This window comes from Zosterops lateralis, assembly GCF_965231275.1.
Source record: "Zosterops lateralis genome assembly, chromosome: Z".
Lineage (NCBI taxonomy): Eukaryota > Metazoa > Chordata > Aves > Passeriformes > Zosteropidae > Zosterops > Zosterops lateralis.
In genome coordinates this window covers 81572396-81599489 of record NC_139800.1, presented here as the reverse complement: position 1 = coordinate 81599489, position 27094 = coordinate 81572396, and the positions used below count along the sequence as shown (strand labels likewise).

At 45.7% G+C, this 27094-nt stretch overlaps 1 protein-coding gene across 1 annotated transcript; it reads right to left on the bottom strand.

Annotated features, from left to right (window-relative positions):
- Positions 1 to 824: 824 nt before the first annotated feature.
- On the bottom strand, positions 825 to 27094 carry LOC310922574 (sodium/hydrogen exchanger 2-like; the record flags this gene model as incomplete). Its single annotated transcript, XM_083883204.1, has 12 exons — positions 825 to 949; positions 1853 to 1925; positions 7288 to 7422; positions 8650 to 8764; positions 9190 to 9354; positions 10394 to 10464; positions 12607 to 12696; positions 16018 to 16214; positions 19862 to 20079; positions 23306 to 23556; positions 24960 to 25423; positions 26836 to 27094. The coding sequence occupies 12 exons, from the start codon at positions 27092 to 27094 to the stop codon at positions 825 to 827; spliced, it is 2163 nt and encodes a 720-aa protein (XP_083739330.1).

The window sequence follows — 27094 nt, the reverse complement described above, 5'->3', positions numbered from 1 at the left end:
CCCAGCTGTGGCAGCCCAGATCATCCTAAAATATCTTTACAGGATTAATGCAACCAACTAACCATGTCAGCAACCCTTCCCATCTATTTTAAGGGTTGTCACCCTCATCTCCTGGCATCACCACTGGGTTTGGATCTTCCTCATTTTAACTTTGAAGTGAACCATTCCTTACATAAATTTTTAAAAAGCAGTAAGGACATATTTCTCCCTTTTAACTCAGCTGCAATAATTTTTCATTAGCAGAACTGTGGCTGGGTATGGCACAATCCCTCAGGTAAGACACAACCCCTTACTTAACTATGTTATTTAACTTTGGGCTTTGTGAGAATAATGTTCATAGCCAGGATCCATCAGTTCCTGAGGAGCAGAAGAAATCTGTTGCTGTTTCTGCTCTTTCCTCCATCCCCTAATAAAACCTTCTTTGAGATTATCAAGTTTTTTCCCAACCTATAATCCAAATGCTCCCTGCTGTTTAGCCTATCCCTGAAAACTAATGAGAAGATCCCATATCTCACCTTATTAAAACACCCTTCCTTGGAGCTGTAGGCAGTTTCTGATATTTTCCCAGACTGAACAGGCTATTTTTTCCCTAGAAATGCCCCCTCAGCCATTCCCTGGCACTGCTGATGCTCTGCTGAGCATCTTTTCCCTCAGTTCCCAGCACTGGGCAATAAGAACAACTTTCCACGCAAACCACTCTGGATACTCAACCGCATCCACGCTGTCCTTTCCGACGTGCACCTTATTTACACTATCTACATGTCCAGCAGCTCTCCCTGAAGGAGTCAGACCCCTCATGGGAAGCCAGAGTGTCCCTGGTGTTTCTATATCTCCAGGCTCAGCTCTTTCCTCCCGCCCCAGGTGGCACTGCTGGGCTGGGGCGGCGGGATGGCGCACACAGACTTGGACCGGCTCTCCTTCCCCTCCCAAACCTTCTCCGTGTTCCCCACTGTGGAAAGAGAAACACCATGAGAAACACCCTGAGAAACACCCTGAGAAACACCACGAGAAACACCCTCCTTTGTGGTTCAGCAGGAATAAAGAAACACTGAGGTGGCCATGTGCTCTTTGGGGATGAGCAGTTCCACTCCAAGGATCACTTCCCAATCATCAAACAGGAGACAAAGATCACTGTCTCCGTGGAAGAAAAAAACCTTTCTTACCAAAAGAAAGGTAATTTAAACCTGGGTTTACACTTTGAAATACATAAAGTATTTGGATCAACGTCACCATTCTTTTGTCAGTCCCCTCCCTTCAAATTTGCAGAGCAAAAATTCACACTGGTGACTACCTTAAACCAGCTCTGGAAAGTGCAGGTGTTCTGCTGGAGTACCTGGAAGGTCATGTTGTCACATTATAGGATTTTTTGAAGGGGATGAACATGCAACCATGACAGAAGGGTTACCATCTCCTTCTGCTATGACACTGCTGTGTGTCAGGGGCCATGGTGCTCATGTTTTCCTTGGGGTGGAAAAAAAACTAGCAACAATGGGGTTCATTACTTTTCTCTGCTTACAGTCATGATTTTCTTCAGGAAAAAGATAACTGAAATATTCCTGGTAAACCGTGGATTAAAACAGCTACATCCCAGGCTGGATGAGGCCACCTGACCTAGTTGGAGATGTCCCTGTTTGTGGCTGAGGGGTTGGACTAGATGGCTTTGAAAGGGCCCAACCCATTCACACCAACCTCAGGCTGGGCTGAGAGGGAGCACTGGGGCTGGGAACCCTTTCAGATCTCCGTGCTCACCCATGAGGATGTCCCACATCCTCCCTGTCACCTGCTGAGTCATTCCACAGGGATGAGGGTGAGCAGGGGAGGGCAGGCAATGACCCCCAGCTCCCCAACTTACCAGTGAAGGAATGGCAGGGCTTGAGCTGCGGGGTGGCCTCACTCTGCACCGAGCACGAGTCCTCCTTCTGGGACTGAGGGAGAGAAGGACTTTTTGTGAAACCTGTTCACCACACTCCTGCCTCGTAAACCAACCCTCTGCAATCCCTAAGGATTCCACTCCTATTCGTTTAACTTTTGCCATGTAAAAATAAACAACAACAAAAAAAAAAAAATAGAAGGATTGCTAAAAATAGACTGAAGAGATGGCAGAAAGTATTTGCAGACACTGATTTGCTACAATATGGAATCATGAGACTGGAAGGGACCTTAAAGATCATCCCATTCCAGTCCCTCTGCTGTGGGTGGGGACACCTCTCACAGGACCAAGTTGCTCCACTCAAACTGGCCTAAAACCCTTCCAGGGATGGGGCATGCATGGCTTCTCTGAACAGCACTGGAAGCTCTTCATGGACTGTCAAGAATTTAGAAATAAAACTGAGCCAGCGTCAGAAGCTTAAAGAATAAAAATTGCACAATGCAGCAATTATGTTTTGAGTCCTGGAAGAGGTCTGAGCTCCCCAGGAATGGTTCAGCAGAGAGGATGGGAAGGAGCAGCCCTGGAGCTGGGAGAACGGGGCAGGGAGTGCAGAAGGCAAAGCTGTCCCCGGGATATGGATGTTTCTCACCTTGGCTGTTCCCCACGTTGGCTGCAGGCCAAGGAGGCAGGTAACGAGCTGGCACTAACGAGCTCCCTGTCCTTTCACTCCAGCGCTAATCTCCACCCTCCAGGACAAAATAAAAATAGGAACGAAAAAAATAAAAATCAGGTAGCACAATGCCGCCTGGATTGTTCCGTGCCTCTGCAAACTGGGAATAAGTCTCTCACGCAGCTGTGATTTGGCACCTTGGTCCAGGAACCCAGAGTGCCAAAATAACTCTGGACACCTCCCAGCCTGGTTTTCTGTTTTGTTTCGGTTCGTTCTCCTCCCTCCCCTAACGAGGACCGCTGCCCTCCATCCCTTGTTCTCACTTTTATTGACCATTTTAATAACAATGCCTTCCCAGCTCCGGCAGCAGCGCCTGGCTCCCTGGAAAGCCATTCCCAGGGGCATTTAACGATTCTCAGAGCATGCTCCATGAAAGGGCTCCGACATAATTACCAAAGGCGCTGTGTCATTTACGCACATGGCTCACAGGCAGCTCCAAATAAGCTCCTTCTGGGGGAGTGCACTCGTGTTTTGGCAGGAGAAAAGAGGACCAAGTTGCCTGGCTACAGGTGCAAGGATTTTCTGGGTGCTCGGTGGTAAATAAAAGCTGTCCTGGGTCTCAGAACCCGCCCTGCCAGCTCAGGCTGGGCTGGATCCCTGCCCAAAATAAGGCAAGCTCCAAATGCAGCCGGCGCTGGGAGCCAGCGGTGATGCACAGCTCCAGGAAGCAGCAGCCTTCGGCAGGAATTTTGTCCTTAGGCAGAGGAAGGCGAACTTTCTGCTGGAAATAGATAGTCTTGGAGTTAATCCTCTGGGCTGTGGTTCAGAGCTGAAGTCACCTCCATCTCCTGCCAAGGTCCTTCTGCCTGGTGTAAATCATTTAACCTGCTCCTGGGGGAGGGAGATTGTTCTTTTCTTGCTGCTTCTCACTACCTTTTCCCTGCTTGCTCTGCAAACTCTCCTTGGAGGAGGCTCCAAGGGCCCCCTCTCCATGCTGTAAAAGCACCTCAAGTGCAGGAGACCCCTAAGGCACCTAAAGCCACCCAGCAGAGATGACTCAGAGTCACAGAATGGTCTGGGGTGGAAGGGACTTCAAAGATCATCCCACTCCAATCCCAACCCCTCCTGCCTGAATCCTGGCCAGGGCACTGCCTTCTCCTGGGGAAGGAGATGGATTGTCCAGCAGCCAGGATGAACTTGGCTCCCCCCCAGCCTGGTGAAACCACCAGCCCACACAAGGACATCCTCCCACACATCCCTGATTTTGTTTTGGGGGAAAAAGATCAACCAGCCACTAATAAATATGAGTTTGGTTGAGCTACAACAGCTTCACATTTAACAGCAAAGCTCTCAGCAGCTTCACTAAACAAGAAAAAACAGACACTGGCCTAAAAGAAAAAAGAGAGTTTCTACTGAACTAAAGGGATTTTTTAAATTATTCCCTCAGCTCCTAATGCTTAAGGTATGACCACAGCTTTTTCCAAGACTGGGAATGGAACTGCAGGAGTTTCACATGGGTTTCAGTGGCCCCTCGCTGGAAGTTTGTTTCCCTCCCTGGATTTCCAGTTGGGATTGCAAACACAGTTGTAATGCTTCCATCTCGTGGTGAGATGTAGAATAGAAAAACGTGGGGAAGAACAGCGTCCAAGTTTTTCTTGCTGACTCAAAACCTGGAAGGCCAAACCCTTCCCTGTGGGACTACAAAATATGGAATATCTGACAATCAGAAAAATCTCTAACACTACTGACATTTCTCATTAATAGCTTTTTTAATTAGGAAAATACAATTTTCTTTTCAATTTGGCGTGGAAGAAACATGAGTAGCTGCATTTTTTCCCAAAAACTGGTAAGTATTGAGCTGCTTATAATAGGCTAAAATCTACTTTTCAGCACAGTGTTCCTTCTTTCTGCTGACAAATTCTGCAATCTGTCCTCCTACAGCACAAAGTAACAGCATTCACCCACCCTCCTTAATATTATATAATATTTTATAAATATAATTAATATGGTGTTAATATTTCAGGGTTCTATTAGAACATTATCCCATCACTTTGGGACATCATTTTATTTCTATTCACAGTAAATGAGGCAGCTATTCTTAAAAATTAGCAGAAAAGCTGCTGGTGACACAAAACAGACCTGGCTTGTCCTTTTGGGCACTGAGGGATGGTTCTTGGGTTAGAGCCACCCTTACAGGTGTCACTGGGATCAGCTCCCAGTATTTACTATCATCTCCCAGACTGGACAGGACATCCTGATCTCGTGGAAGGTGTCTCTGCCCATGGCAGGGAGCTGGAACTGGATAATCTTTAAGGTCTCTTCCCACCCTAACTATTCTGGGATTTACCTCTGCTTCCCTTCACCTGGCACAAAGCCAAGGTGGCTGCAGTGTAGGGGTGTGAACAGCACCAACAAGTGGCTCCAATGACATAGCAGTCAGTATTCAGCATCAAACTGACCTTTTCCATAATCCACAGGGCATTTCCCACCCTCAAAGGGCATTTTCCATCATCCGTGAGTCACTACAGACACAGAGTGAATCCTACTGCTTTTGCAATTCCCCAAAAACTATTCTGTTCCCCCAAAGCCCAGCTGCAAGCACTCAAGGGAACAGGAGAAACAGCTTTCCCAAAGCTCCTGAATTTCCCCCGAAACACAGGAGAGAAGGGGAAGGCAGGAGCACAAGGGTTAACAATCAAATATCCTTAAAGTAGGGAATGTCGTGCTCAAAATCAGCCCGAGTTTGATGTTGCTCTTTTGAAGTTTAATTATACCAAATGTTCTACAGGAACATGCCATGTTCTTGCCTATCTATTCTGAATTGCAAGTACCAATCAGCATGTAAATGATCAAATTAAATCTTTTAAGTTGTTTGTAACAGCCAGAACACCTTTCTGGGAAGGAAGGGCTGAGCACCAGCAGAGTTCAGTGCAGTGCTGCCCTTCTCTGTGGGCTCCCCCATGACTGGCACTTCCACAAGGAAACTGGAGTAGGAAAAACGTCCAGGGCACTCCCAAATTCTTGTGCTGTTATACAAAATTAGTGTCTAAGTAGGGAAGGGTAATTTGCTTCTTTCTAAAAGGTCATTTTGTTCTCCTCAGTGATGGAGCTTGGCTGCTCAGTTTAGAGATCACAGCTCACATTTGGACAGTGCTCCAGCTCAAGCCATCAAAACCTAAAATACGGAGAAGCGAGTGAAATTTAGGGATGGCTCAGCAATTACTGCTGAGCACAAACCCTGCCAGAGCTCAGAGAGTGTTTGGACAACATGTTCAGGCACAGGGTGGGATTCTTGGGGCTGTCCTGTGCAAGGCAAGGAGTTGGCTCAATGATCCTCATGGATCCCTTCCAACTCTGGATGCTCTTTGATTCTGCACTGCTGCTGACCTGGGCATTTAAGAGCAAAATATGACAAGGGTTAAATGCTTTTCCTCTAAAGAGTTACAGAGGATGGGAGGAACTGAAAAGACCAAGCCTGCTCCTCATGCATTATTCCTGGAAGCCCTTTTTTTCCATAGCTAAGTGTTGACCCAGCTTCTCTCATTGATTTCCAAAGAGCAAAAGTCTTCACCAGGCACAGACTTTGTATTAACCCTGTTTCTCCTCTGATTCAGAGCATAAACCAACACAGAGTTATGCCAGAAGTAAACTGGAAAAATTTTTGGTTTTCACAGGAATCTGGTAAGCAAAACTTCTATTTTAATTATTCAAGCCTGCACAGAACTGTAGATGTGTTTAAAAACAAAAAGCTCACTTCTAGAATGAATAAGAAAAATCACAAAAATGCTTCTGTCCTTTCAAAACAGTTGGGGAGAAAAAAACACTGAGTAATTTCAAATATTTACAGTCCCTCTGGACTACTGACAGTGGGGGAGACAGATTCCTGTCTTCGATGAAATCTCCCAGAAAAGAAAACACGGGAAAACCAGACCTCAGAATCTACAGAGTGAAGCCCAGTCAGTAACATTTGCTCAGTAAAGAATTTTCTCAGCACGGGTGGAAGTCTGTTCACAAAGCACTGAATGGGGCTGTGCTCGGGGTGGCTCCTTGGTTTGCCAGGAGCTGGGATGGGGAGTTTTTCTCTTGGTATTTTTCCTATTCATTGGAATGAGATTTAGGATGGAGAGACTGTTTGGTTTTGTTGTTGTTGTGGTTTGTTTTTTTTTTAACTTAAAGTAACAAGATTTGTCTTTGGAAGGAAACAAACCATCAGCAGCAACCAGGTTCTGGGGAAAGCGGCCTTTGTGTAGATTACTATACCCCACACAACCAGCAAGTGTTTTCCATATGGGGAAAGTTTAATGCTCACCCCTTAAGTAAAGAACCGAGATTCCTCCATGCCCTTCTGACAAGGATTGGCTCAAGGCCAAGAGAGAAGCATCTCTTAGATTTTGTCACTGTTCTTCAAACCCTGTATCCCTGTCTATGGGCTGTTAGTCAGGTTATCCCACCTAAAACATTTAGTACTTAAGAAAGAACACAGAAGAAAGAAAAGGCTTTTTGAGGTGTCTCAGCAAGGTGTCTGAGGTTTTCTCAGACTCCTGTACACGGTTTATTATTTGCTTTCTGCAACGTTTTGTTACTATGCTATTTTTTCATTATTAAACCTTTTGATTTACAAAACATCCTGGAAGAGCACGCTCACTAATTATTACAACCACTTTTCTGTGAGGCTGGACCCTCAGAGTGTGGAGATTAAACCCACACCTGTGCACAGTCCTGCTCACCTGTGTCCGTTCCCTCTTACCTCCTTCCTGGAGCTGCAGGTGTCGCTCCCGCTCACCTCCACCAGCAGGCTCTTGTGCCGCAGGATCAGGATCTCCTTGGCCTGCTCCGTGGGCTCGCTGTCCCCGGGCAGGGTGTGCCTGTTGTACGCCGGGCCCTGCAGGGGACACACAGAGGCTGCTGGACACGGAGCATCCCTGCCCTCCCTCCAGGAGCCCCCTCCCCCTGCAGCCATCCCACCCGGTTTGTGAGCAGCATACACTGATTTAGGAGAGATGGGGATGAAAACAGGCACAGAAGGGAGATGGGACTCCAAACTCTGCTTTTTTAGGTGAAGTCACCCAAGGAGTCACTGAATGACAAGGCTGAGTTACAGCTGGTAGTGCAGATGGCAGAAGGGGTGCAATGACTCTGCTCGAGGTGCCTTCACAGCTTCAGCCTCCAGTGTTTTTCATTTATCCCATGTCCCCATATAAATCATGAAAACAATTGGAATCATAAATCCTCCTTCAAAACCCACCACCCAGCCAAGTTGAAATCTCCCACTAACACCAGTGGGAGCTGGGATAATGCTGTCACTACAAGGGGTTAGGCTGGATTAATGCAGGACTAAACACAACTGGAGCTGTGCCTTCATCCCTTCACCATGTCCATAGGTTTCTTCCCAGCCTTATCCCCTCACTTCCCTCAGCTCAGCAAAGGGACAGGAGGGGCAGGCTGACCCCTCTGTGCTGAGCTGCCCACATCAGCCCCACCTCTATGTGTAATCCATAAAACAAAGGCTTAGGTGGGTTTTAAGGCTAAGTCTCCCAACGAACAGCAATTCCAATGCACAGCCCCAGGTGAAACCTCACACACAGCTGTGTGAAACCTCAGACACAATTCAAGATTTTGTAAACAGCAAGTGGTGTTTATGCCCTTTAACCACTGGTACCAGTTCCTTGGCAAAACTGCTGGGTGGATTTAAAAAAAGCTCTGCAGATTAATTCCCACTCACACCTGTCTTCCACAAGGAAAAATGTACCATGAGGATAATCCCATCCCTGCTCTGCCCTGGGAGCTGCTGCTGGATCTGCTAACCCTGTGCCTGAAGTTCCACGTGCTCCTCCTTTCTCCTTTTCACTGCCGGGTACCGATGCCGAAAATATTCCATGAAATTATAGGCTGACTGGGTGAACCTTTCAAAAGCTGTCAGGCAGCAAACAGAAATGTGCCACTGACTTGGAAACTGGATCTGGCTCCACACAGCCAACTATTCTCTGCTCACAAAGAGACATCCTGGGTAATTATGGAAATATTCATAACATCTGCTCAGGCTGTTCGGATAACCGAGGAAATTTGTGTTATTGGACACTTAAAATATGGATTGAAGGAAAAGTCATACCGTCCTCCTGATCCGGTACAGGTTCCTTGCCAATATTTCCTGCATGTTGTCCAGGACATCAGGATTTGGAGCGTCCTCCAGTTTTTGGTCTGTTATGACAGTCCTGTCACTGCTGCTGCAAAGGAAAGCAGAACACCTTATTTTGGAAGGTGCACAAGAAGTTCATCCTCAAATCTCAGTGCCCCTTTGGGATCCCATCACAGCCAACAGCTCATCCTTGCAGATGGAGCTCACGGGCAAAGCAGGAATGTGGCATTTGCATCAGAGCTAGGCTATCCACGTGCTCCCTGGTGGATAAAAGAGCCATGGGGAGCAGTGGCAGAGCAGAACCATCTGTGAGGCCTGAAGTGGCCATTCAGAACATCTAACAGTGCAAACGCATCCAAAACTGGGCAGGAGCCTCTTCCTCAGAGCACCATTTCCCTGTAACTTGTGGGGATACAGGTGACCCTGCATGTGCCACCGTCAGTGCTGGGTGATGCTCATCCAGCCCACCCCTTTTAGCCCCCAGCTGCCGAGTTTGGGCTGCTGTTTGCTCACAGGAAGGAGGGGTGGGCTGGGCCGTGGCCCAGCTGCCCAGCCTGGGCCAGCTCGATGGCGTGTTTGCGCTCCAGCTTCTCATAGAGCAGCACAATGCTGGACTTGGGCTGGTCGTACTCCCTGAGCAGGATCTTCTGCAGGTATTTGCTGTTGAAATACTCCAGTCTGTCGGAGAACAAAGTGAGATGGGTTTAGCCTCTCCCCTGACTCCCAGGCTTGAGCAAGGCAGCAGGGTCATAGCCCACAACTGCCCCATATTCCATTAAATTCCATTATATCCCATTAAGTCCTCCTCCAGAAATCGATGGTCCAAGAGGTCAGTCCCTAATTATTTCTGCATTACAATATATGAGTCAAAATATTAAAACTTCAGTAAATACAATAAAACTCCCCAAAAGTGCCAGATATATCATGAACTCTGCCAGAAGTGCTACAACCACATGCAGCAGCCACAGATTTAAACACTGCCAGATTCCCTCTTGAGCCATTTCCTCTTCTTTTCTGCTCAAATCATTGAATAATTTAGGTTGGAAAAGACCTCTGAGATCATCAATCTCTCTAAGATCTGCTCACAAGGAATCAGGATGCTCCTCAGCAGCAGTGACTCCCATACCCTCTAGTGGCACTTCCAAGCATGGGCATTCCTAACAATTCTCTAACAGCTGCATCTGTGTCTGGACCACCAAGGAATTAAACCTGGTAGATAGTCTTTTTTAGTATATTTTATGGTATTTGTAATTTTTTTAAATCCCAATGCATTTTTTTAAATTTTAAAATGTACAAACTCACAGAATTTAATGAAAATGGAACACTTTGCTGCAGACATCTGTAAAGATCCTCTGTAATTCCAGTCCACAGCAAGCAGTGCTGCAAACTCAGCTCTTTAATGTTACCTGTGCACAGCCTGGGACAGGCTGCATGTCACAGCCATGGCACTTCCAGCAGATTTCTTTGGGCAAGAAGGGACAAAACACAGCAGGAGAGGAGAAAGGATCTTTTTAGGGTGTCTGCAAGCAGGGAAGGGCCCTGAAAACCTGGTGTCCCCTTGGACAAGGAAAAGCTGCCCCTCTGTCACCTCCCTCGTGCCATGAAGATAAACAAGGCCCAGCTGCCCACAGTGGAAACTTTGGGAATAAAAACCAACCTCTTTTTTTTTTTTTTTTTTCCTACATGTGTACACAGTTGTATTTTGGCAAATCCTTACTTGTCTTTCCAGTAATACTGTCCCCAGTGTCCAGATATATCTTCAATGCCAGCCAGCAAATGATCCAAGAACTAAAGAGGAGAGAGGATTTCGCTCTACGCCGGTTGCATACGTGATGAACCCAGACAGCAAACAGCAAAAAAACCACACACACAACAGGGGATGCTTCCAGCTCGGGATATGGAGCTGGGAAACAAGGAGAAAAGGCACTGGAATAGTTCTCCAACCAGCGGTGCTGGAGTACAATGAGTGTTTTGCTTTCAGGTGTGGGCAAGCAGAGAATAAATGCTGAGGGCCATGAATCTGCTCTCTGTGATAGGTACAGGAGGGCTGTGGCTCCCATGTTCTGCCCTCTGGGCCTTCACCTGAAGGAAAGGCTCATTCTGAGGGTTTTGAGGACAATTTGTCTCAGGAGATCAGTATCTTCAGGATATAAATGTAGGTAACACATAAATGATGCTTCGACTTGAATAATAAATGCTGCCGTCTCCCAGACACTTCCCACTAAATAAAATCGGCATATCATACTTCATATAAATACACTACTATTGTTTTAAATTATATAAAAAATCCCAGCCTGGTTGGGTTTTCCACCTAAAAGTTAAATCCCTGTAATTTAAACTGCTTTCCCTCCTAATGGCATCTCTAAACTGGGAGAGGGCTCTGCTCTGGTGCCCTCCACACTCAGGTACTGATGACCCTGAAACTTCCTACAGCTCTAAAACTTTAAAATCATCATTTTCAGGGGTCAGAGACAGAAAAGTTTCAGAGCAGCTGGCTCAGCCCTGCAGCCTGGTGTGCGTTTAGTGCCCTCACATGGCTGATGGCAGCTGTGTGTTCCACAAACACGACACTGGAGGGAAGCACTGAAGTGTCCCATCCCTGGGAGTGTCCCGGGCCAGGTTGGATGGGGCTTGGAGCAACTTGGGATAAGGGAAGTGTCCCTGCCCATGGCAGGGGGTGGAATGAGATGAGTTTTAAGGTCCCTTCTGACATAAACTACTCTGATTCTCTGGAATTATACTCACACACACTGATCATCACTCCTGCAAGCAAGAACATCCCAACTATCCAGATGGCAAAATAAATTTGAGGAAGAAAGCTGCTTCTGGCTTCTGCATCCCTGATTTCCAACTATCTGCATTTTTATGTTCTTAATTGGTGCATGGCCATTTTCAGCTCACACCTCCTAATAAACACATTTCTGAGATGATTTGCCATTCACACCCTAACAAAAGAACGAAGTCTTCTCTGTTCACAACTGGAAAAAGCTCCTCAGCCTCCTGAGCTGTTGTGTTAACCTCAGACAAAGCCCTGCAGTCTGACCTCATTGTGAGGATGCCAAACAGGTTTTACAAATGTCCTCAGCCCCAGTGGCTTTATTGCTGAAGAAGACAATGACAATAATATTCCAGAAGGAGCCATACCCACAGAAACATGGCTGGGATTGAACAATAAGATGCAGGAATATATTAATTTTCCATTGGATGCAAATGCAAAAGCTAAGCTGAGTGTGAGAGCAGCTGATCTCATGGAGCTGAGCCTTTCCCTGAAGTCCTCTGTGACTACAAATACCAACATTTGGCTGGTGAGAACAAGGGGAATGAAATCCCACGTTTGGATTATAGATGAAGAATCACAGATGTTGGATGAGACCTCACATCTCATCTCATTCCAGCCCCTGCCATGGGCAGGGACACCTGCCACTGTCCCAGGTGGCTCCAAGCCCCATCCAACCTGGCCTTGAATAATTCCAGGGATGGTGCACTTCAGAAGTTCCCTCCAATATAGCACCGGTCTTATCCTCTCTTTCCTCATTTTTTTGCAAAATTATCCAAACCAGTAGTGATGATGGCACTGGAGAACACATGGAATTTCCTAATCCTGAAAGCAGCCAAGCCTCATTTTCTTTTTCTTTCTTTCTTTTGACCAGAGAAATTGGAATTAGGACAGAGATTAAAGTTTTGGGCAAGAAATCATCTTTTTCTCTCCTGTTTGTGCACTGCCTAATGCTACATCAGCCTGACTGGTGGCTGCTCTTCCAATGCAAAAACAACCCATGGTTAGGAACCTGAATAGGACTTCCAGCATGGAAAGGGGCTGAGCTGTAGAGGATTTGGGTAAAACTGCAGATCTGCAGGGTCCCTGGAGACACACACATTCCAGAAGAGATCAGAAAGCTCTGGCCACATGTTGATGGATGCTCCACTTACCCGAATGTGGATCTGCTCTCCCACAGTGGGAGCACTCTCCCTTTTCCTCTTGACAGCCAACAGGTCAACGAGGGGACGGATGGTCATTCCCTGCAAAGTGACCAGTGACACAAAAATCAGCCTTTCCTCACACCCAATTTTCCTGCTCTGGAACAAGAGCAGGACAAGAACCAGAGTGGGGCTGAGCCACAGCGACTTTGTTCTAGTGTTGGAGCAGCCTCTCACACCTGCCCTGCTTTCCTGGCAGGATAAAACCTGCAAAGCTTCAACAGGACTAGAAATTTTTCTCCCAGGTGTACCCCAAACACTTTGTTTGCTCCTGGTAGGAATCTGCCAATGGGAACTCACGGAGGGAGAGGCTTCAGGATGGGGGGAGGAAACCTCTGCTCGCCTCCTCCAGCATCTCCGAGACCACAAAAAGCCAACCAATAATTCCAAGGTCAAGCCTGTGGTTTGCTGTTGCTCATGGCCTCCCAGATGGAGAGGGGCTTGGAACAATCCAAGTTCAAATGCCTGAAATGAGCATAATCCTTGAGATTTCTCAGCACGGAGCCTCCACCAGCAATTGTCTGCTCAGTCCTTAAGCACTGTGTGCCACACACCATTACTCCAGCAATCTTTGATGGCCAGCCAGTGCCTGAGTTTCCTAATCAAAGTATCCACCTGGTGGGAAGGGTCAAGGGAAAAGTTTTAATATCCTTTAAGCCTCGTGAGAGAACTAAAATGCTGCTGTGGTGTGTTTCTTAGTCCAGCTTGTGTATGAAATGACTTTTCTAGGACATGTTTACAGCAAAAATGATGAAGTAGTTGATGTTTATGACTTCTGAATGTCACAAATGCTGGCACAGAGGAGAGCTGAACACATTTTTAATTGCAGAAACAATTAATGTGTCATTTTAATAGCTAATAGCAATAAAAAATGTGTCGCTATTCAGAATCAACAACACAGAACTCACAAATTCCAAAATAACAGATACTGCAAAAATTAAGTAGACACTGTGCAATTTGGCCTCTTGCCTTCCTGGATAATCAGCTGCAGTTGTTTCCATTTTAAAGCAGCACTTGGGACTGTTGCGGGAATCCCATGTGTCATTCCAGGCCACACATCATTTCACAGCACACCTGCAGGTCCCCTGTGCCTCTCCTCCACCCACCAGGGATAACTCATCCCAGGGACTGTCTGACGGCTCCATCAGACACTCACACAACGTTTTCCACCTCCAGGAATCCACTGGGACAGTGCAGGCATCAAACAACCTCCTCCCTTTCACAATTATTACGTTTGCAGAATTTCATGGCAGAGGTCAGGGGCCAGTAAGTTGAGAGGAGAGTGAACTTCCAACAGTATTTGATTTTAAAACCACACCGAGAGGCAGAACAATGAGGCGGGTTTGTGACATTCCAGACAAGCCCAGAGAGCTCCCTGGAGAACTTCCTGGTCTATGTGGAACATATCCAGCCTGCTTGGAAGCACTGAGGACCTGACAATGGCTCAGTCAGCCTCCTCAGAATGATTAACCAGGCTTGTTGTGGGAAGAGCTTTATGCAACCTGGTTAGGAAGGCCAAAAGAGAGGATTTTCCTGGCTTGTGGAATGCACTGATAGAGCCACGGGTGGCAGAGCCTAACTGCTCACGGGGTGGTCATTCCTCCGTGGCACAAGGGTTTCCAGCCAGCAGGGGCAGGATTTCCAAGGGAATGCAGATTCCATTTGAATTCTCATTTCCAAGGGAATTCCTATGAGGATGTGGAAGGTTTTAGCTCTGACAAGATGATTTGCTGGCCCAAACCAGCCTAAAAGGGTCCAAATCACCTCTGCCTTGGTTTCTGCCCTATTTTAACACAGACACTCCCCATCAAGTTTATGTTGAGATCACTGTGAATATAAAGAAAACGTTTTGCATAAAACGAGAACAAAAGTGTCCACTATGAACAGAAGTTGTTTCACAGCCAGTATTTCCCTTCCCTTTGCACACACAGTGACCATGAAAGACATAGGGATGGTGAAAATATTCCCTCCCCAATAACACATCCATCAATGTGTCTGGCAGCACCACAAACTTGATTGGCAAACCCAGGTTTTTGAAGGTTCTGTTACACTTATCCACCTTTTCTGTGCTGAACTCCACCAATATCTTTCTGCCACAGGTTTTAACTAATTTTCCTGGTTTTTTCCTCCCCCTGTTCCCGTGGTGGCCCTGGCCTTGCAGGTCCCTGGAGCCCCAGCACAGCAGACACGATGTTCCCGTGAATGGCTGAGGGTCAGGGGGTCTCCCCAGCCACACGGGGACCCTGTTTAACTCTCACCCTTTTGCACGGGGATGACATCACCAGCTGAGCTTTGAGGTCGCACAAAAGCCCTTTTCCCGGCCCCGGGAAGGATTTCCTGAAGCCTGGAGCTGCTGCCTTGGAGCAACCTTTGTGTGAGGCTCAAGAGAGACTCTGCGTGAGAGGACGTGCCTGGGGACCGGGGCTTTTCAATGTCTCACCCACATTTGCATCTTAAAACTTGTCAAGCTCCACCTCAGCACATCCGTCCCCCTGGGCTGGCCCCTGCTCTCTCCTTTCAGGCTGAGGCTGTGCCCAGCCCCACTGCCCTGCGGCTCCCAGCTCCCATCCCATGGGCACAGCACTCTCTGATCCTGCTTTTCCAGCTCAGGATGAGGATTTAGGTGGATGTGGAGAAGCAAAACCAACCCCAAACCTGCTTCCACATTGTCGAAGTGCTCGACCCACCTGAGGGGTTCAGTCAGGAAAAGCAGAAGGAATTTGCTCTGAGGGTGATGCTCAGCTCATGGGGCCACTCGGCAGATGCCACCAAGGGTCACCATCTCCCAAATGCTCAGAAGCTCCTCTGCTCCCTCCATCCACAGGAGGGTGGCTCCTGGTCAGCAGCTCCACATGGAGCTCAATTCCCTGACCAGGAGCTCACAGTGAATTTTTCTACTTGAGTCTTTCACAAACCTCCACATCCCACTCATTTCAGTCCTGTGGAGACCCACTCTTTACTTTTTGGGATAAACAGCAGATGGACATTAGCCTTGCTCACTTCAACACCAGACAAACCCCATTTTTTCCACCACATCCTCCCTCAAATGTGGCTGTGTTTGCCAGACGAACTAAAATCTGCATTTTAGAGAAGCCCTTGGAGACTTGCTGCTGGTCAGAGCAGAGCAGGGAGACATCCATCACCCTCATCCCACAGAAAGCTGCAGGAATGGTTTTACCACTAGATGTCACAGCAATGCTGAGAGCTGCTGCTGCTCCTCCCGAGCCCTGGAGCACCACAATCCCTTAAAACTCAGCGCTGGAGCAGCAGAATTTACAGCCCCAGCCACGAGGGAGAGGAACCTTCTCCATCAGACTCCTGGAGGGGAGTTAATCCCGAATCTCTGCCCAGTACTGGTTTTACCTGTATGAACACGGTGAAGAGGATGACAACGGTTGTTGCTGCAATGAAGAGCTTTTTCCTGCGGAATTCAGGCAGCAGGAAAACCAAAGAGAAGCAAATGGCCCCTCGGAGCCCCCCGTAGGCAATGATGAACTGGTCCTTACTGGTGATGGTGTTCACGTGGAATCTGTTCACAAAGAAAGTCAGCACAAGAACCCCTGAAAAGCAGGAAGGTAGATTGAGGCACATCAATCAAACAGAACAACTGGAGAAAACTCACGATCTTACATTTTCCAGTAAGACATCACAGAATTGTTAAAAACACCAACTACGAGGAACTAGCCAGGGCACAAGAGGGGGTATTCCCAATAGGCCACTGTGTAGAATTTTTCTTCCAGTCTAATCCAACAAGGTTGAAATTTGCTTTGTCCAGATAAAATTTAATCCCCAACATATTTCTAATTTGAGGGACTAAAAATATTGTCTGGCTACAGTCCTGAAATATTAATTGATTTATTCTAATTGGTGATAACAAATTAATAAATTGCTGAGGTTACAAATGCTTTTGAGGCAAATCATCAGCAACAACTTAGCCACAAATTGCCCTCCTGTTTGCAAAAGTTTCCAAGCAGTAGCTGGGATAAGTAGCTATATTCCAACAGTGTTAATGTTATTTCTTTCCCTCAGATTTATACTGTACAAATTGAAGGCCAGGACGTGACACAACAATTGCTGTGATTTACAGCCATTTGCGAATGCACAAACAGATGCAGAAAGGTACAAAAAGTCAGGCCTTAAATCAGTAGGCCGTGATTTTAATACCAATGGAAGTGATAAACATCCTATTTCCCAAAGATTAACAGCCATTTTGAGAACTGATGACACCACCTGCCACTGACTTTTGTTAGGAATTAGCTGGAGCCACAGCACTGTTGCTTTTCTAGAGGGTGTTTGTAAAAGAAATAAAAACAGTGCATTTATTATGTACATATCAAACATCTTCCCACACACCTCCAGCTAAAAATAGCTGAACTTTGACTGTACATTGGAGGAGTTTGAAGAAAACAAAAAGCTGGGGATTATTTGGAATAGGGAACTCAGTTAACTGAACCTTGTGACAACTTTCCCTATCTCTGGAGCTCTGCCGAACTGGTGCCCAGACCAGCAAATGGGAAGCACTTGCGTGTCAAGGTTCTTTGCAACTTAAAAAATAAATAAAACAAAGCCTCCCTCAGATCACATCCGCCCCTACTCTACAGCTCAGGCAGTGACGATGATTTAAAGGAATAAAATTTACTTGAGCTGATATCCTGGCCTTTGTCTTAATTTAATCCTTCCTCATAAATTATTATTAGCATTCCCTAAACTAATTCAAGGCCAGTTTGCTCCAAGAGATGACATACAATTAATCATTCTGAGCAGAATGTATTTTCTCCTGCAGATACCTTGGGAAAGAGCAGGAGGAAATCTCCCCAGGGCTTGGATATCAGCAGAGCCCCAGTGCTGCCATGTAGGGGCTCTATTTTCCTTTTTAGATGATCTTCCTCATACCAAAGGAATTCCCCAGATTTCAGCAGAATCATTTCTCTAATATTTAAAGCACTGAGAATGTTCAGTGAAGGACTGGGGTACAGTTTACACACCAATCCCTGCATTGCCCACCCAAACATCCCCAGTTCCTGTGAGGAGATGTGGGGGCACCTTCCTTTTCCAGATCAGTGCGTCAAGCACCTCCTGAATCCTGGAATCCTGGAATTATACAGATTGGAAAAGCCTTCCAAGATCATCAAGTCCAACCATTCCTCCAGCACTGCCACCACTAACCATGTCCCTACGTGCCACACCCACATGTTTTCTGAAAACTTCCAGGACTGTTGTCTCCACCACTGCCCTGGGCAGCCTGTTCCAGTGTTTGGCAACCCTTTCCATGAAGAATTTTTCCCTACTATCCAATTATTAATTAATTACTAATTAATTATTAATTAATCCAGAGCTGCTGGATGGCTCTGAGTAGGCCAAGGTCTAATCTCAACCACAGCCTCCAAGCCAGGAGGTTCCCAGTCTTTCAGATTCCCAGTTTTTCAGAGTTTCCCAGGAGGTGCAGCCCCTTCCCAGGTCTCACCCTCCCAGCTCCCTGAAGGTGCTTCCCAGGAAGGTGGTGTAGGAGAGGAATACCCAGTTCAGGACCACTCAGACAATTTCCAGACCTGGTTTCTGTGTTCTTATTTAATTCCAGGGAGATTTTGACTGGAAAATGGTGGATGCAGCCTGAGCCCTTCCCTAATAATATGCTGCATAATTTAAGCTGCTCTCAGAAGGGCTGTGCATAGGGAGGATTTTTGGGGTGCTTTTGCAGCATTGTTACATTTTTATATCTTGCAATGAAGAATTTTTGAACTAAAAAAAATAAAACAATAAAATGCACTAACTCGTTTTATATGAGCAAATAATTTAAGAGAAACCACTTAATGGTAATAAAACACTCGCATGTACAAAAAACTGACTAATGAGCACATTTCCAAGTATGGTGCACAGTTATTAAAACAAACTTTGGCATGTCCTAACAGTTAATAAACCCCATTCTGCTCTGCCTTGCTAATCATGGCTTAACCTATTTAAACAATTTCTTGAAGTGTCTGTCAAATGCAAGTTCACTGCTTGACTCACTGGTTTGTAAACATAAATCCTGTTGAATGTTTTTAAGCTCCTGGATTCTTTACCAAAAATGCATGCTGTTATTTTCACAAATATTGTTAATATATAAATATATTAATATATAAAAATACCCATAATGAGGCATTCTGCACTCATTAGGCACCAATCACTGCAAGAGGAATGGAGGACCAGCCTCTCCCAACACAGAATCAGCACAAGATGCAGCTGGAGAGAATGGAAACACAGTACATCTATTTTTTTTTGCATCATTTTCAATGCATGAAAATGGGATCCCAGGGAATTCTGGAACCAGGACTTGGGTTTTCATGGTAATTGTGGCTAAAGAAACTGCAGAGATCAGTTATCAGGAGAGTATTTTCCTGCCTTGCTCCTCATTATCACCAAGCCTTTGTCCCTTCATTGTTGTGAGTTTGGTCACACACCCTGATAGGTTTTCCAGGGATGCTGTAGACAACCTTCCTTCATGCATGGGACAACCAAAAGTCACGTGGACACAGTCTTGACTGCCTGACCCTGCTCAGATGATGGACCAGGTGATTTCCACAGGCCCCTGCCAACCTCAGTCATTCCCCAATTCTGCCACTCTCAACTCTGATCTGAAATTCTGGAGTAGGAGCAGGAGCATCCTCACAGTTTAGATCACAAATCTTGTCTATTTAGGACAGCTACTGGAATGTTCCTCCAGTTTCCCAGTGAAGGACACTGCTGTACACAAGCTTGTTATGAATTAAATCCCTTAAACTGCCACAATTCAGAATATGAGGCCAGAGGACTTTCATGGCTCTCTCACCCCAAGGTATGTACCTACAAAGTCCCTCCTGCTGGGAGAATAACAAGGGACTGAAAAAACACTGAAATGGAAGAGGAGATTGTGGCAATGAAGGAAGTAAAGGAAGATCGTGGCAAAAAAGAGACATTGATAAAATGAGGGCTTCTATCCAGCATCAGAGAGCGCACAGAGCAGGGAACTGCAGCAAAATGCCAGATTTGGAATTGAGTAAGATGGAGGAGCAGGAAACACTGACTGGGATATCCCAGCCTAGTCCTGGCATTCCCGTCTGGAATAATCACACTGCAGAGTGAGCAGGAAAGGCTGATGGAGGGGCAGAGCTAATGGAACCTCATTCCTCACTCCCATAAACAATAACACACATAAAAAAAAAAATCAAGATTCTACAATTTCCCCTACCAAGTGCCCTCCAAATGAGACAGAAAATAACCGTGAAGCAAATGTAGGGCCAGTTCCACTCGTGGTTCTCCCCGATGGTGGAAACCCCGAGGAAGATGAAGATGAGGGTGTCGCTCACACTGCTCCACATCTTCATGAAGTACTTGACTGTGGTGTGGGACTTGAGGGAGATGTTGGCCTCCACATAACGCTTCATGCCCATGGCACAGGAAATGATGCTGAGGAAGTGAAAAATAAACAGTGGAAAAGAAATAATATGTTTTTCTCCTTTAACACAGAAAATCAACACATCAGTTATGAAAAAAGTGGGTTTCATCAAGTCTTGGGTGTTTGCAGACATGTCACTGAGGGTTCACTTCCTGCATCAGGAAGATGCAGGAAGATACTCAGGACAAGAGTATCAGCACCATTAGGACAATAAAATACTTTATAGGTTGCCCAAACCGTTCAAATCTGATTGTAACAGATGAACAATTCATCACCTGTTGCATTTTATCGGAGCACAAAGCAACACCTCCAATTAACACCAAGCTCTTCCCTTCCCCACACACTGTTTCCAGTTCTTTAACTTTGCCAAACTCTGACCTTGAAATTGCCTGGCAATTTTTCATGGATAATTGGTTCTTCAAGTTCCAGGGAATATGGCATTAGCCTAATTCATCAGCTTTTCAAATCAATACATTTTCAGGCCAGCAGTCCTAGGAGGTCAAAACAACTGAGCGCTTGAAGAGCTGAAACTCTGTTTTTATATTTTTATCTGTACCAAAACTTTTCTTACAGCAGATTTCTAGCAATATTTGCCTAAATATTGCAGCAGGAATAGAAAAAGGGCTTTAAATTTCCAAGATCTGACTTCCAGTGCTGTTTGGTAAGGCCATCCATATTTTTATTGCACTGAAAACCACTTCCACAGGATCATGTTGGATCACAGAAAAGCCAACAGAGAAGGAAATCCTTGCTTGTTGGTGGCTCTGGGTGTGACCTGGTCATACCTGCTGTGACCAGGACAGGTAAGTGACCCAAACAAAGGTGTTGAGAGAGGTGGTGGCTCACCCAGAACTATCAGCTAAGAGCTGCTCAGAGAACTGCCAGGCAATTACTGCTTTGCACTGAAAATACCCTGTTTAACCCCAGAATTTCACTAACATTTCACATTATTTTGAAAACACAAACATTTGGGTCTGTTTGAATTTAAAACTGGGCTTTAGGGAGAAGATCTGTGGCAAAAGCAGAGGATAGGAAAGGTCAGAATCAGGAAGGTCACATTGCTTTTGCTGAAGAGTGGAATCCTCTCTTATCCAGCAGCAAGAGACCAAGATTCAAATCCCTTTCTCACCAAATGTCTGAGTTCACATCTTTAATCTCCTAAGAAAATGCACCAGTACATTAAAATATTCTAATACAGGTCTGGTTTGATTTATCCTTTTTAGTTCTGACCTGCTTTGCCAGAAAGAGCAACAGGGACTGAACCACAGACTGAAAAAAAAAAAAAAAAAAAAAATTCTTCAGTTTCTATGTCTGCCTCAATAAACAGCAGGGAATATAGTTACAGTTAGAAACTAAGAAATCCAAGTATTTATAAGCGAGTAACTTCCAGAACTGTGGTTGGAGAATGATTATTGGAGAATGGACATGGGATCACAGCAGGGCCACAGAAAAGGAATAAACTTGTCTTGTCCTGGCTGAAGATGGACATTGCCACCAAGACAAGGGGCATGAAAAAAAAAGAGAATAAGAAAGGGAAAAAAAAATCAAACTAAAACCCATTTGCAGAACTGTTTCACAGACTGAGCTGTATTCAGAAATTTTTTTTTTTTGGACTATGTAGAATTGATTTTCTTGGCAATCGAATTATTTTTCAAAGAAATAAACTGCCAAAAGCTGCTTCTTATAATACAGTATTCCCTGGCCACAACAGAATGAATTGTTTGAACTCTAGATCTATAAGAGAGGCATTTATAATTTGGCAATTAGAAGGGCACAGTGCAGGAATCAGCTGCCTTTGCCGTTGTTTTGCTTTAGAAAAAAATGCATTATTCAAAAGAACAGCAAATGGGTTCCATAATGGGTACAGCAGATTGTGATTGATAGAAGGAGACACCATTAGGATTGAATGTTTTCTGCTCCATGATGATTATGCAGCGTATTTATTTCACTGTTCTGTCTTGCACTCCTATAAATAGGCTTTTCCTACCTATTCCCATGGCTGGAATTGTTTTCAGTAACACTCAAATATTGCTCCTATTAACCAGCTGAGGAAACAAAATCTCCAAGACACAAGAATGGTTTATATCCAAAGCAACATCATTAGTTTTAAAATAGATCTCCCAGATACTTCTGTGCTGAGCTGAGAGGCCACTTCACTTTTTTATTTATTTTTATCTTCATTCTTGTCAGCTCCACAGTTGTTTACACTGCAGCAGCTGATGCAGGGTAGGTGCATTGTGGTGTCTTTGGGGGAAAATTAAATGGTTGTGATCCTCAGCACCAGCTGACTCTGTTTGGGTTAGGAGAACCATACTCAATAGATACGAGCCCACAGAATCCAGGAGGGCTGGATCCCTCTGGCTTTCCTCTCTCTCTGATTTCCAAGGTGAGATTCTGGTGAACATTGGGGTCTTTCTGGCAATTTTTGCCTCAGCATCTGCTCTGACAGTGAGATGTCTGACAAGGTAAACACAAAGCTTAATTAAACTCTTAAATCCAAAGGATTTGGCCCAAAATTATTCATTTTAATGAAAGATCTACCCTGTTCAAAGAAAATTAAATTAACTGAATGGTCTCTGACAGCTTTGGCTGAAATTGGCCAGCAGATTCCCAGTGTTACTGGAAACAGAGGTGTTGGTTGACACCTGAGGCCAGACATGAGCTGTGTCTGAGCTTCTGGAGCCAAGTCAGAATCTCCAAAGCAGAGGTTTCCATTAGAGTCCTCTGCTCCCAAAAAGCAGGAATGTTTCAGGCTTCAGTTCCCATCCCATCACTCACTGCTCTGTCACACCAAGGGCTGCCAGGCAGGACATGCAGATGGGGAAGGGGATCTGAGAACAGATGTCCTGCAAACCAAGACCAAACCTTTCCAAGGAGCTGACTAAATCCTCCCTGTAACTCTTCCCATGTTGGTTTTGACTGGGCCATGTGGAAAATAACAAAATAAGCTAAGAAACTTCTTCTGGCTCTGCCAAAACCAAACCTACCAGACATCTCACTGTTGGAACATCCAGCCTTTCCAAGCAAAAACCATGGAGCTCAAACAAACATCCCTCAATAACCTACACAAATCCACCACCACCATCAATGTTCAAGTTGGGAAACAGAGTAACACTTGGAGAGAGCCCTGCTCCTCGTTATACACCAACTTCCAAATTCTAAAATGTTTTTGGGTATTTTTCAGTGGATATAGGCAGGAAGATTTCCTGGAGAGAGGAAACTGGAGGCCTTACTTACGCCACGATCCCAGAGAGGTGGAACATCTCAGCAGTGAGGTAGGAGAGGTAGCTGTACAGGAACACAAAGAGGGGCTCGATGACGCGGATGTCCTTGGTGAAGCGCGTGGTGAAGGCAGCAGTGAACCCAAAACTCAGCCCCACTAAAACTCCTCCCAGCCCAACCACGAAGAATTTTCCAACTCCGGCAAAAACATCCACGCTTTTGATGGTGGGCATCTCACAGAAAGAGCGGAAGAGCTTGTAGAGCACCTTGGAGGGGGAAAAGGAAAGGGGGAAACAGTTGTTAACTGGATGTTTACCAGATGTGGCCATCACACCAAATTCACTGGGGGGATTTCTGCCGGTGCAGTGTCACCTCCTGCCCAGGAGGTCTGGCTCCCACCAGGAGACTGCTGTGGCCCTCAAGGATATTTCTGTCCCCAGACATGGAGTCAAAGTGAAACCTGAAAACTTCTAAGTTCACTTGAATGCTCCCCAGGACCTCAGGCTGGAGAACTGTACCAAGGGTCCTCTGCTAGAAGGGGTTGTTGATGCCTTTTCCCTCAACAAATCACAGAATCACTGAAGTTGGAAAACCCCTCCAAAACAGTCAAGTCCAACCGTTAATCCAGCCCTGCCATGTTCACCACTAAACCATGGCCCCAGGTGCCACATCCACACGGTTTTTAAACACTTGCAGGTGTGGTTACTCCACCACTTCCCTGGGCAGCTTGTGCCAATGCTTGACTACCTTTTCTGTGAAGAAATTCTACCTGATAGCCAATCTAAACCTCCCCTGGTGACACTTGAAACCATTTCCTCTCATCCTGTCGCTTGTTCCCTGGGAGAAAAAGACCAACCCCATCTGGCTCATTTCGAGGAGCAGCAGAAACAAAGTCTTCCCTGAGCCTCCTTTTCTGCAGGCTGAGATCTCCCATCCCGTCACTCAGCACACCATCCTCTGCAGGTTCAATAACTGTAGGAGCATACATGGATTGCAGGGACAAGGAACTCTGCTGACTTGAGATATTCTAGAATATGTGGTTTTATTGCAAGGGTCGTGGGTAGAAAGGGCCTTACCTTCAGCCATCAGCCTCGGCTGAAGGGAAGTCCCAAAGCGAGGGGAGAAAGAGCAAGCGGGTAGGAGCTAAGAAGAGGGGAGCGAGGGAGCAAGGGGCAGGGGTCAGAGTGCAGGAGGAAGAGAGCAGAGGTGAGAGAGCAGGGAAAAGAGTGCAAGGTCCTGGTTACAATACATTATATCTCCTTTTGTGTTGAATATTCTAATTTACAGTGACGAACCAATACAAGACACAAAATCCTATAGAATCTACATAGAGCCTATAAGAACTACTACATTACCATACTGTGTCATATTTTAAACTCTAAAAACTGCTCTTTAGACTTTTCTGTTTGGCTACATTGACCTTTGGATCCCTCAGCCAGCAGGAAAGTATTGTTCAATCAAAAGGGATCCTCCTTCAGCTGGCCAGGCTATTGTCTTTAGGTTATATAGTAACTAAGGCTCAGTATCCTACAACTCAAAGTGAGCTCCCATTTCTATTTCGATTACAGGTTTCACATTTTCAGAATCTTTTGCTAAGCAATCATATTTAGAAGATTTCCCTGCTTCATCTTCCCCAACAAATAACACCCCAGTTGGGGCTGGTCCTTACCACGGTGACGGCATCGTTGAGGAGCGATTCCCCAAAAACCAGGATGTGCAGCTTCTCGTTGACATGGATCTCCTCAAAGACAGCCAGCACAGCCACGGGGTCCACGGCGGCGATCAGGCTGCCAAACAGGAGGTTGTGCAGCAGGGACACATCCTGCAGCCTGAAGGATTTCACCTGGCAGATCCCATACAGGGAGAAGCCGATCCCAAACACGTTCCAGATGGTCCCCACCACCGCGTAGAGCAGGATGGTGCCGATGTTCTCGAAAAAGGGGCGGCTGGGCATGAAGTAGCCGGCGTCCAGCACGATGGGGGGCAGGAGGTAGAGGAAAAAGATGTCACTGTCCATCACTGGGGGTGACCTGTCGTTCAGTCCGTAGATGATTCCGCCCATGATGAGCCCCACGAATATCAGCAAACAGCTCTCGGGAACGACGGAAGGCAGCTTGTTGTAGAGGTGGAACCCTGGAGGGCAGGGAGAGAGAAAACTGGTGTTACCTCACACGAACCCTCAGAAGGCCCCCAGGCTCCCAGTGTCAGCAGGTTACACCTCAGAGTAGCACAAAAAAATTCACACAGTGAGGGTGAAGTTGCTCACAAATTGGTTAGAAAATCTAAAAATTACTGGAAATACCAAACTTTCTTAAATTGCTGTCTGTTCAGACCTCATTTCACCATAGCATAAGGTTAGAGAGATATATTGAGGTGATAAACAAAAAGTAACAATCTGCATAAATAAAACCGTATTTGGAACTATTTATTATGTAATCTAGTCAGCAGTCCATCCTCAGCACTAACAGAAATAGCAACTTCTAATTTTAAACACAAAACAGATTCTATACATTAAAATGTAAAAAAAAAAATCACAAAAACCTCTTCCAACTAATCATAAAAAGGTCAACTTTTAGTAGTATTTAATTATTAGCATTTAAAGCTAAAAAGCTAAAATATATCCAATCAAGCCAGCCTTGTGCAATGCCCAAGATGAGAACAACCATCATAAGTACAAGGTGAACTATTAAAAGAAAAAGACATTGAAACAAACCTAATTAGAATAATTTTTTAAAAATCTCTGATCATTATTATGTCATCATGCATGTGATTAGAATTAGGGTCTCATTATGTACCATGAAATTAGTCAGACAAAAAGACCCTTTCCATCTGAAAAATTCTGATCAAACCAAATCTTAGAGACTTCTCCATCCTGAGGAAAATATATACAAGAAAAAATGCTGTAAAATAACTTTTATAGCAGTAATTTAATGGAATTGAAGACAATTCCTGGAGAAAACTATTTATATATAATTCTCACTTCCCTGTGCCCACTGTTTCAGAGGAAAATATAAAAAGATCAGATACTTTGCATAACTTAAAGCTTTCTTAGATGACCTTGCATAGAAAACCAATGCACAGAAATTTTATTTTAGGCTGTGTAACACCCTGGACATGGGCAGAATCATTCCTTGGCCAGACACAGGGCACTTTTAGAAGAAAAAGGAATCTTCATTTTAAGATTAAGATGTCAGTGGACCACCTTCACAGAGCACGGCTGGCAAGGAAATCAAGATGAACGCACACCTTGGTGTGTCCTGCAATTAAATCAAATTCCTCCTCCTGGAAACCCAGCATTTTTCCTCCTAACAGCAACAGCACTCCCAGATGTAAATTTCTAGATGGAAAGCCACCATTTCCAACCTAAAATGCAACTTGTTTTCCACCTGGGCAGTGTGTCTGGCAAATTTGTGTGCAAATTCCAAGGGTTTGGCAAGTTACTTCAGGCTCCAAACCAGAGAGGAGGTGGAGCAAAGGCCACCCCTGCTCACACATCACCCCCAGAGAAATTCCCTGTCCTTCCTCATCCTCTGAGGACGCCTCACCTATTTTGGCCAAGGATGCCAGCATGATCCAGAGGGTGATTTCAAAGGGGACCTGGACATGCTGATAATCCAGGGAGAAGAAGGCATGCTCCGAGGAGTCGTTGCCCTGGCCTTCCTCAGCAGCCCAGCTGATGTTCTCCAGGATCGCATCCTCCTCCAGCAGTGGCTCCTGCAGGGCTCCCACCCAGGGGGCTTGGAGCATGCAGGAGAGCCAGGACCCAGCCAGGACAGCTGCAGCTCTGTGTCCCTGGCTCCCCAT